The 11,588-nt window shown below is 34.7% G+C and overlaps 2 protein-coding genes across 3 annotated transcripts; one reads left to right on the top strand and one right to left on the bottom strand.

Annotated features, from left to right (window-relative positions):
• The first annotated feature begins 393 nt into the window (after window positions 1–393).
• Window positions 394–3,979, top strand: LOC120176321 (GEM-like protein 1). Of its 2 annotated transcripts, none has more exons than XM_039182764.1 (4): window positions 394–802; window positions 893–994; window positions 1,099–1,370; window positions 3,227–3,979. In XM_039182764.1, the coding sequence occupies exons 1-4, from the start codon at window positions 520–522 to the stop codon at window positions 3,401–3,403; spliced, it is 834 nt and encodes a 277-aa protein (XP_039038695.1). In that variant the 5' UTR covers window positions 394–519; the 3' UTR covers window positions 3,404–3,979. The 2 variants fall into 2 exon arrangements, with proteins under 2 accessions (XP_039038695.1, XP_039038694.1); XM_039182763.1 differs by lacking the exon at window positions 3,227–3,979 and adding an exon at window positions 2,815–3,090 and having other exon boundaries at window positions 396–802.
• Window positions 3,980–4,955: 976 nt separating this feature from the next.
• Window positions 4,956–6,349, bottom strand: LOC120176316 (zinc-finger homeodomain protein 2-like). The gene has a single exon (XM_039182758.1). It carries the CDS (start codon window positions 5,908–5,910, stop codon window positions 5,152–5,154), a length of 759 nt encoding a protein of 252 aa, XP_039038689.1. The 5' UTR covers window positions 5,911–6,349; the 3' UTR covers window positions 4,956–5,151.
• Between the last annotated feature and the right edge of the window lie 5,239 nt (window positions 6,350–11,588).

Genomic DNA, 11,588 nt, shown 5'->3' with positions numbered 1-11,588 from the left:
TAACCTCTTTAAATGTTAGTAAATTCGTTGCATCGTTTTCGATTATTTTGTTGATTCGTGAAAACTTCTTTAAAACTAATGAAAGTTCAAATCAAAATTTGAAGCTAAACGGTTTTAATATGTATATCTTCCTTTCTTTTTCTTTTTGCATAATTTTTGAAACAGAACAACGACTTAAAAACAAGTTTTGAGACATTAATGTTCAAATCGAAAATACCATATAATTGAGTGATGAAAAGTAAAATATATTGGAAATTAGATGATTAAGCAGACAGTTTATCTTATATTATACGTTATCCTGTGGCACGTGGCTTGAACAAGTGGCAGCTGTTCGCTTGACATACAAAATTCAAAGTTCGGACAAAAAGAAAGAAGAACGACAGCTATTATTGTAAGAACATCTTCTCACGATTTCTTTTTATTCTTGAATTTTGATCCCTCTCCCGATATTAGCTTTTTGTTGTTTAATAAACGAATTTTCCATTCTCCTTTTTCTTTATCTGATCCGAACACAAAGAAATGATGAGCCAGCCCCCGACCGATCATGGGAAAATCTCGGAAACCAAACAGTCAACTTCATCCTCGGAGTCAACCCAACCGCCCATTGTCTCTTCTGACTACGCTCCCTACCCGAAGTTAGACCCGACGGACGTCGCTCCTCCACCGGAAAACTGGTCCATCGGTTCCCAATCAGATCCCAATCCTCACCCGGCACCGATCTCGACAAGCGCTGCCACCACCATGCCTGCCGAGTCCAATCCTTACGTTTCTCCGGCACCAGTTCAATCATCTTCCGTCAAGAGTAGCATACTGGCTTCAGTTTATGTGTAATTGGAATTTTGAATATAGTTTTAAGTCTCTTTAAATTTGAGCCCTTTTTTCCTTCGAGCAGATAAGATGGAATCAATGAAAGACGTGTTGGGGAAATGGGGGAAGAAAGCGGCGGACGATACTAAGAAGGCGAAAGAGATAGCCGATAACATGTGGCAACACTGTAATTGTTTCTATCTTTTTTATAATTACCCTTTCTCCCTTGATATTTCTGTAATATATTTTTTTACATTTTGTCAAGTGAACGGATAATAATTGTTGTCGTAGTGAAAACTGGGCCGAGTTTTGCTGACGCTGCTGTAGGAAAAATTGCTCAGACAACCAAAGTTATAGCAGATGGTGGTTATGAGAAGATCTTTGGGACAACATTTGAGACTGTTCCCGATGAAAAGCTTCTGAAGACATATGGCTGCTACTTGTCCACCTCGGCTGGTCCTGTTATTGGAGTTCTGTACCTGTCGACCGAAAAGCTTGCTTTCTGTAGCGACAACCCACTGGCTTATCAAGTTGGTGACCAGACGCAATATAGCTATTATAAGGTAAACAGGTTTTATGTTATGCGTTACTGCTTTGCTTCTAATTTTCGCATATGCAACTAAGGGCTAGGTTCGAGTTTGAATGTATGTAGAATAAGAATTAGCCATCCAATTAATGCTGCTTTTTTATGATATAACAGAAAATTGTTAGGTTTTGGCAGTTTCATAGGATGTTAAAGACACGAATTACTATTTTCTCATCCCTTCCTTGGTTAACATGTTTCAAAATATATTGTAATTAGGGATGACAATTGATCCGATCAGCTCGGCTTTTTAGCCAACCCGAATTCGACTTTAAAGAAATCTCACCAGATTCAAACCTTGAAATTTAATTGGAAACCCATCTCCAACCCAATTTAGTATGATTTTAAAAAAATTCATATATTCTTTTTCAAAATAGAAAAATAATTGAATAAAATATTAATTTATTTAATTTAATAGCATAAAACTAAATTAAATTTTAATATAAGAACATATTTTAGTACCTTATATTTTTGTTATATTCTTATCAAAATCCAACTAAAAATATATAAATGCATATTGTATTTTTGTAATTATTCTGGGTTGGGGCAGGGCAGGTTATCCCTAGACCTGACTCCGACCCAACCTTAAATTTTTTCACCCTGCCTGATCAGGTCGGATTGAGTCGAGTTCGGTTTTACTTGTCATCCCTAATTGGAATGGAATGCTCACAAGTTGATGGTTCTATGTGGATTAGTGGATTACTCGAAGTTGAGAATCCCGGATGCTTTGTTACCTGAAAACTGTTCTTTCTGTTCTTAAACATACTAGATTCTTTTTTTCATCGGCGTTATCCTGGTTATTTGCAAAATTCCTTGGTCATCTGGTTTCATAAGAGTTGTCATCTTGTTGTTAGACTTGTTCTCTCCTGTAGTGCAAATTTTTAGTTGATAATGATACTTTATAATGCTTTATATAAATTCAACTTTTAAAAAGAAGTTGAACACTATTGGCAGTGGAGTAGAGACTTTAACAGGCATTTCGAAGGTAGAATATTATACGAGATGATTGGGTTGGGACAACTGTAAATAGATCGTGATATCCACAGTTTTACTAAATTTAATTGATCTTATGATTCTAAAGAACACAATCAAAAGCCATCCTGTAATAGATGGCCTACGGCTATTCAAACCATTAAATTTCTAGGATTGTGTTTTCACCTTTCTCGGTTTTAAAAGGACCTACGTGTTGGAGATTTCTCAAAAGTTTTGATAGCTTCTTTTTTTTTTTCTTTAACCCATACTTGTGCTCATTGTGTTTGTAAATATTCTTGCCTTTATCATTTATTTATGGATCTTTATTTTTTATATATAAGTTTATATACCGTCAGTGAACTGCATGAAATCTAAACCCGTATTTGTCTTTGTTTAACCCGTTTAATTATTTAGTATGTGATTTTGTGTCTGGTCGCAACATGTTTGTGTAGGTGGTTATTCCATTACATCAGCTGAGGGCAGTGAATCCTTCAGCTAGTAAAGCCAATCCGGCTGAGAAATACATACAGATTATATCAGTTGATAACCATGAATTCTGGTTCATGGGGTTTGTATATTATGACAGTGCTGTTAAGAATCTTCAAGGTGCATTGCAGCCTCGTAGCTTTTAATGCCATGTTATCAAAACAGATGCTTTGCTTTACTAGATTGATGTACATAACATATATCGAGTCAGATTTGTGATATAGCATATGTTTTATATTGCATTTATTTCGAGTGTCACTGTGGTATGATTCTCTTGGTTCCTAAACATCAGTTGTTGGTGAATACGTTTGAATTTCAGTAAAGATATCAGTTTGTTTGGGTATCACTGCGAAATATGATTCCTTTTTTCCGCAACAGTGCATTGTAAGGAAGGACCCAGTTTGTGTAATAACGTCGAAGGTAGCGTGTTTCAGTGGCCCAAATGTGCCGGAACCGACAGATCCACTGGTAGGTCCGAAACCTGACCGAGGAGTGGATGTTGTAGAGGCCTGGACAGGCCAGCTTGTGTGTCTTCATCTTAATTGGCAAACCTGATAAAGGGAAACATACACCTATTTTTATGGCAGATGGTAATACATTCAGATCATGGGCCATCCACCAGGGACCATAGATTCTCACTCTTTAGCTAATCTAATCTTTGTAGGTATAATGAATGCAGATTTCTAATTATCAGTTTTGTCTTGTTTCTGTCATAGAAAGATTCTCAAAAGTGATTAAAAATTTTCCCTCGGTTTTTCTCTAAGAGGCCAAACACAATCAAGTTTAATTTTGGTTGTTTTAATAGCAAAATGCTAATCCTCCCCAAATAATCAGTAGATGTAAAATTGGTCCATTGCCATTAATAGTACTGAAACAGTTGTACATTCATTCAAAACAAAGAAAAGATCATTATTGTGGGGGAAATGGGTATTTTGTGAAGTGAGGGTTAAGATTGTTGAAGAAGAACACAAGAGGAAGAAAGGAAGAGCGAGAGAGAGAGGGGAGAACATCATATGTGATAGCTGTAATGTCAGTGCAATTAATAAATATTGTTTCAGTTTACTTTTGTTTCGAGACAGAGAGCCCACATGTCCCTCGACAGGGACAAACCCAAAAGCAGCATAAAACCAACCAAAATGAAACCCCCCCCCCCCCCCAAAACTCAAAACCTCTTTGAAACTCTTATTTCCGACAGTTTCAACTCTCCACTATGCCATCTTCTCTTTACTCGACTTTCCCCAACATCAGACGTGTTCAGTTTCTTCCCCACAAGCACACATCTCATCTCTTGTTCTTCATCGATGATCTTAAACGTGGTTGTTTATGGGATTAATTTGTTAATTATATTTTAAAAATAATTTTAAAAAAAAGGTGTTTTTAACGAGCCATCCACGGGACCTTAGGCTGGTCAGAAGAATTCTGACTTATGTCTGAAACACTGCAATAAAACTGGTAATGACTGTGAGCTTTTCTGCCATGGTGTAACCACTCCTCAAAAAAGAAAAAGAAGCATACAAGGTGAAGTCATGATATATAACAAGGAAATGGAAAGAAGGATGAAAAATGAAAAGATAAATCATTAATGGAAGACGGGTAATTACTGAATTATAAAAAAAAAAAAAGTTAACCAAAACTCATAATTCCCGGCATCATTTAAACCTCATTTGTTAACTATTTCCTTGATGGTGATCTTGAGGATTTGTTCAGCTGGAAGAAAGTGTATTAAGAGCTTGCAGAATATCAGTTGAGAGAAACTAATTAAAGTGAGAGAAAAGCCATATAATTAATATAGTATAAATTATATTACAGAGAAAATGTTCCAGCTTTGCATGCCAAACACGTTTTAATTCACTTTTATCATGAAATTATGATCACATGATACTAACTTACAAAACCCTTTGATCAGTTCAAGTTCATCATCTTAATAAAATCTAAGCTAATTCTAAACTAAAAGTGTAATTTTGATCACGGAGACATGCAACCATATTTATATGTAAGCGATGATGGATTAAAATTAGTTGATGAAAAATGAGATATTTAATGAGCTGAAACAAGTCTTAAAATCAAAAAGAAAACCACAGTTAGCAACAATATACTCTTCAGAAACTTAAGATCCTCATCACCATTCTATACTGATCACCACTCTTAATAATAACAGAATCAAAATCAGGTTCAAAAACAAAAAATAAAGGAAGGTAAGAACCCTAGTTAAATCCCTAGAGAATTTCCCATTACCATACGCTTCTTTGATGTTTATGTTATACTCGGGTCACATTCTTGAAGCGTTTCCTTTTTGTTGGAGATTAGGGTTTCTTACCAAGAGTGTACTTGTTGTTATGCATCCAGACCTTAAGAACTTGCCTTTTCACCCCGGTTTCTTCACAAAATTGTTCCACAGCAGCTTCATCATGCTTTTGAATACTCCACCCGAGCCTTTCAGCGAAACCAAGCATCTTATCCTTTTGTTCCGGCGTAAATCTTGTTCTAAATCTCTTCTTTAATCCTCCACTCCCTCCACCTCCACCACCACTACTACTAGGATTCGAAACATCTTCATCTTCTCTGCTGTAGGCACCGGCAATACCACCTCCCGACGCCGCCGGCAAGGCCAAAGGTCTTTGCTGCGGCGTTGGGGTCAGTTGGAGATACCCGGCCGGTGGCGGCGCCCTATAGTAGGGTGAAAATTGGAGGTGTTGATGGTGGTGGTGATGAGGGTTATAAATATTACTGCTTTCGGCTTCAGTTTCTTTCCGGTGAAAGTTCCTGTGACAGTTACAAGCAGCGCATTTCAAGGCATCAAGGGTCCCTTCATCACCCGCCGCAATGAACTCGCCGCAGCCATCCACCGCGTGTCCTCCGATACTCACCGCATGGTTCTTGAGACACTCCCGGTACCTTATACCGGACTCCAGTTTTCTCGGACCGCCTTCGCCGCCGCTAAGGGTTCCTATCTTTGACTGAGCAGCTGATGAGTTGCCGAGTGAGTCGTAGCCTGGGTGAAGTGGAACGGCCACACCCATTTCTTCCTCTTTTTCTTCGTGTTCCTCAAAATCCATTTCCATTTCCGTTTTCACCGCCCACTCAGAGAAGATCTACAAAGCTGGGGCTAATTCAGTATCAGATCCACCATAGACAATAAAAAGAAGCGAGCCTAAATAAATGAAACAAAGGGTTTAGTTTATTGAGTTTGTTTTTTTTAGCAGAGGGGGAAAGATAAGAGAAGGGAAGAGAGTGTGGCCATGAATTTGCTAGGCTAAGGCTAACCTGCAAAAGAAATGATGTCTTACTCGAAAGCCTTTCATGTGCTTTCCATTTTGTTGAAACAAAGTAAGCAAACAAACATAATTTTCATCTTTTTCTTTAGTACACCCTAATTATTCCTTTTTTTTATACAGTGAAATTCAAATTTCACCTCTTTCTTTTTTTGTTCGATGTTTTAGTTCTTGGTGATGGCCTGAAACTCTTGTCTCCTTCCTTTTTCTATTTTTGTTAAGAGATGCGGGGATGAACAAAGTAAAAAATAATAATAATAAAGAGAGAAACCGAGAATTATTGCTTATCTTGGCAATTGAAAGAAAATAATAATACTAGGGTGTTTGGTTTCAAGGACTAGCTATTTCATTATTGGTACAGTCGATTATTCTGCAGAATAGTGGAATCCGACTTCCATTAAATTAAATGATGCTTGCTGTTGTGATCCAAACATACATGGCTGTTTTTAAGGTTTGAGATCCCGTCTGCTAGTTTTGTTGTTCTTGTAAGGAACACTTAGATTCAGGATAGATATACATATATTTTTTTAATTTTTTTATATTAATGGTTTATTTTTCATACAAGCCACAATTTAACCAATAATTACAAATTATTAAAGATATAAGGTACTTGAAAGTTTGTGGTGCATAACTTCAAATTTATAACAAGCACCAACGCACACTTAACCTTCCAATATAAATCTTAATCCTAAAATTAGGGCATTTTATTATCATTTTGGTCCTCTTTTTTTTCTCATCAGTTTGATCCCTCAACTTTCATTTTATTATTATTTGAATCTTTTAATAATTTAAAAAAAAATGTCATTTGTTCCAATCACTTTCCTTCATGTATAATAAATGTTCATTTATTACTTTTTACATGTGACAAAGTTTGATAGGATATATTATTATTATTATTATTTAAAATATATATATATATATATATTGAACTTAAATTGAGAGATAAAACTGATTAAAAAAATAAGTGTTACAGTAATAATTTCACAAAAATCAAACGACTAATTTGGTGTTAAACATATATAAAATGATATAGTTAAGACTTTTTATCAGTTTTCGTTAAATAACATTAAATAATTAAAAATATATATAACCCTAAAAAATCTCTAACACTCGATTAAATGATTATGTGACACTTAATTTTTTTTGAGTACTTTGATTTCCAATATTTCATTTTAAGATAAAATATCATTGGTTTGAATGAAAATTATTAATTGATTAATTTTCGATGTTTATCGTTGTTGTGACACACATTATATATTTAAAGTGATGACGTGATAAGTCGTATGTATCAAGATTGATTACATAAAATATGTCTCAAATCATGAGTAATTTATCTTAAAAATAAATATCATGATCAAACAAGTATATTTGACTGGTTATATTTGCTCTTTCATATTCTCTTATATCATGCGTTCTAGACCCATTAGAAGTACTCTCCTTCCATCCCCTAGAGCCTCTCATTTCTCTCCCCTTAAGATAAAATTAAGATTAAATCTAGAATTTATATATAAACATATCACGTCTAAAGTAAAAATTATAGCTAAAATTATTATTTTATAAAAAAAATAACATAAAAATTAACATCATACCTAAAAGATAATCACCAACACATAATGTGGATTAATAAATAAAAAACTATCATTATAATACATATGATTATTTCATTAGTAAAATTACGACGTGTTACATCTGTAATAAATTTTATAAATATTAAATTATTTAGAAACTTGTATTATGTATAGTTTTTAGTCTGTTCATTAACGTTATTAATAATCCTTTTTACTCATATTTCTATTATAATTATATTTATATTTAAATACACGTTTCAGTAATAATTTTAATTTTATCATTATACCAATTAAGCTTAATTAATCTCACCGTTGAAGTAGCCAGAAATTACTTTAAAAGCGAAGCATGGGGAGGGCAAGGTATGTATCATGGGATACCGTCCATCAACCATTATTATTATAAAGGTTGTTTTTTGGGATTTGGCAATCCCGGTATGTGTCTCTCCAATGTCACACTCATGTCAGCTGACGGGAAACCAACCCTTTTCTCACTTAATTATTGTCTTAATTACCACTTAACCCTGTTTTGCTTTATAACTTAATCTGCCCCATGCTGTCACGCTGACAATAAGGTCTTGCTCCGTTACCGTACCCAGGCTTTTTTTTCCCTTTCTTTTGGTGTTCCGTTCCGTTTCAGCTTTCCCCATAATAGGTCAATAAATATTTTATTAGTTTTTGGCAAAAATTGGCCAAATCCCACATTAGAAATGAACAAAGGATGGAAAAATTCTTAGCCTATAAATAGAACATTTTTCTTTGGTTAAATGTATGTCAATCACCAAAATACAAGTGGTGTACTAGAAAGCTATTAGCTATACTATTAGAGAATTTAAAGGGAAATTCTCTTGGGGTGTACTTTAGCTTTTGGGCATGTGTGAGAGTTAAATATTTTGTAGTGTGGTTGTAATAATTTTCTACATAGTAAATATTTTTTCTCTTGGTTGTCTTTTGACAACGCTTGTGTTTTTTCTCCATTTGGGAGTTTTCCACGTTAAATTATTGTGTTTTCTCTCTTTTATTTTTCAAGTATTTTTGTTATGTTGTGATCTAAAGGGATTGTTGGATTACAAGGGGTCTATTTTTCCAACAAATGGTATCGGAGCCAATGGTTTGGTAAAAGATAAACTTAAAGGCGGGGTAAAAATTTCTTTAAAATTCTTAGTATGCTCTGTGGTTGCGGCTTTGTCCGATCTTCTACATCAAAAAAGATTTTTTAGAAATTGTTGTGGTCCAACTGGAGGTCTTTTAAATACATTATTGTGTTTATTGAATGTGGTATTGTGTAAGTAAGTGTAGCCAAGAAAGTTTTGTCACAAAGGCTATAATCGTCTAAGGAGGTTGGGACTTAAGCGGTACCATTTGTGTCCCCCCAATCTTTCCTGGAAACTTTCTTAGTGCATTTTGTAGACACAATTGTTCACTCATTATTTACGTGTGAGATCACTGGAGCATTGTTGAGGAAAAATGAGTTTCAGATTTGATATTGAGAAATTTGATGGGAGAATTAATTTTGGGTTGTGGCAAGTACAAGTCAAGGATATACTAATCCAGTCTGGATTGTATAAGGCCTTAAAGGGAAAGACAGCTTCTTTGTCCGAAGGAAATGAACCATATAAACCTAGTGACAGCAGTGGAGACAAGGGAAAATCCAAGATGAGTGAAGAAGAATGGGAGGAGTTAGACATGAGAGCAGCAAGTCAGATTCGTCTCTGTCTAGCAAAAAAAATGTTCTTGCTAATGTTGCTAGATGGTCATCAACAAAGGAGCTTTGGGAAAAGCTTGAGGAAATGTACCAAGCTAAAAGTCTTTCAAACAGGTTATATTTGAAGGAGAAATTCCACAAATTGCAAATGGAAGAAGGTACAAAAATTTCTGACCACCTTAGTGCACTCAATGGGATTGTTTCTGAACTGGAATCTATTGGAGTGGAGATTGATGACGAAGATAAAGCATTGAGACTTATTTGGTCTCTTCCATCTTCCTATGAGCACATGCAAACCGTTTTAATGTACGGGAAAGAGAATGTGAATTTTTCAGAAGTGACAAGTAAGCTGATTTCGGAAGAAAGAAGGCTGAAAAATGGAGAGAACAAATCTTCTGAAAGTGGAGCATTGTCGGTTTGTGGAAATAGGAAGAAGTATAAAGGCTCCAAAAAGAAAATTATTTGCTGGGGATGAGGGCAACCTGGACATCTAAAGAAGGATTGCAAAAACGGTGGAGCTAATTCGACTAATGGCTCCAAAAGTGATGCTACTAATGTAGTCGTCTTTGAAAATGAAGACGATGAATTTGTTTTTTAAAGTAAGATATATATCCTCATGGTATGATAGCTACCAATTGAGTTGCCATGGAAAAGGATGTATGAAAATGTAGCATGTCCACATTTACACATGGGCATTGGTTGACAGTTGATGCAAGGTGTGTGGTGGAATTGATGTCGATGGCTAATGAACTTCCTAGAAAGTCAATATTGGAAGTTGCACCATAACTTATTAGCAGTTTTTCGACATGAACTGGTCGAGGTAAAAATTCTTGGAGTTAGTGAATTCCAAGTGTGTATACTCTTATGGTGGAGTATGACAATTCTTGTTTTTAGAATTGCGACTATCATAGCTGATGGTGTTATTGAGGTAGCTGTTGTTTTTATGGTGAAGAATTGTATGGAATTTTTGCCAAGGTGGAGATTTGTTAGTTTTTGGCAAAAATTGGCCAAATCCCACATTAGAAATGAACAAAGGATGGAAAAATTCTTAGCCTATAATAGAACATTTCCCTTTGGTTAAATGTATGTCAATCACCAAAATACAAGTGGTGTGCTAGAAAGCTATTAGCTATACTAGTAGAGAATTTAAAGAGAAATTCTCTTGGGGTGTACTTTAGCTTTTGGGCATGTGTGCGAGTTAAATATTTTGTAGTGTGGTTGTAATAATTTTCCACATAGTAAATATTTTTTTCTCTTGGTTGTCTTTTGACAACACTTGTGGTTTTTCTCCATTTGAGAGTTTTTCACGTTAAATTATTGTGTTTTCTCTCTTTTATTTTTCAAGTATTTTTGTTATGTTGTGATCTAAAGGGATTGTTGGATTACAATGGATCTATTTTTCCAACATATTTAACCCGTTCTCAGTTACGGAAGATTCTTTTCAATCATTCACGTCTTCAGTTGGTGTGGGAGTCCAGAGCTAGTAGTTTCGTATTATTTTAGTAAAGACAGTTATTTTTCTATTTAAAATTTAATTATTTAGAATTATTATAAATTTTTTAAATAGATGACATATTCATGTTTTTTAAATAAAAAATAAAAAATTCAGTTTCTATACATATTTTTCAACTAAAATTAAAATATTTTTAATTTTAAAAAGTATTTATTATGAATTTTTTAAAATTTAGAAACATGTTTGAGAATCATTATAGAATAAGAAAAAGAGAAAGGAGAGATTGCGACAACACGAGAAAAAGGGAAGGGGGGAGAGAGGGGTCTAAGCTTGGTTTCCATTTGCATGCTTTTTGGCAGCTTTTTCTTTTAAATTGAAACGACTATACTATGATATACATGCAAGGTTCATATACACGGGCATTTGAAGTTGGTAATTTTCTTCAGTTTGATGCATGCTACTTTTGTCTTAAATTTTCTTAAGGAGTTGAAAGGTAATTAATCCTTTTTCAGGGGGTACAGTAGGCGTGCACAATTAGGGTTTAAACACTCAAGTCGGGGAAATATTACATGCGGGGGGGCCACTACAGAAATTAAAAATTCCCGTAGGGTGCCATAGCCATGCTGATCGATCACATTGCTTACTGGTTACTGGTTAGTTGTACGACTTCAAACAAAAAAGGAAGAGTAATATTTATTTGGGTAAACTACATTATTATTGCCTAAAGTATTGCTTTTGTACTGTT

Source organism: Hibiscus syriacus, unplaced genomic scaffold, assembly GCF_006381635.1.
Source record: "Hibiscus syriacus cultivar Baekdansim isolate YM2019G1 unplaced genomic scaffold, ASM638163v2 tig00112234_pilon, whole genome shotgun sequence".
Lineage (NCBI taxonomy): Eukaryota > Viridiplantae > Streptophyta > Magnoliopsida > Malvales > Malvaceae > Hibiscus > Hibiscus syriacus.
Note: the sequence above shows the minus strand (reverse complement) of the source record. Positions and strands in the feature narration are given on the sequence as shown.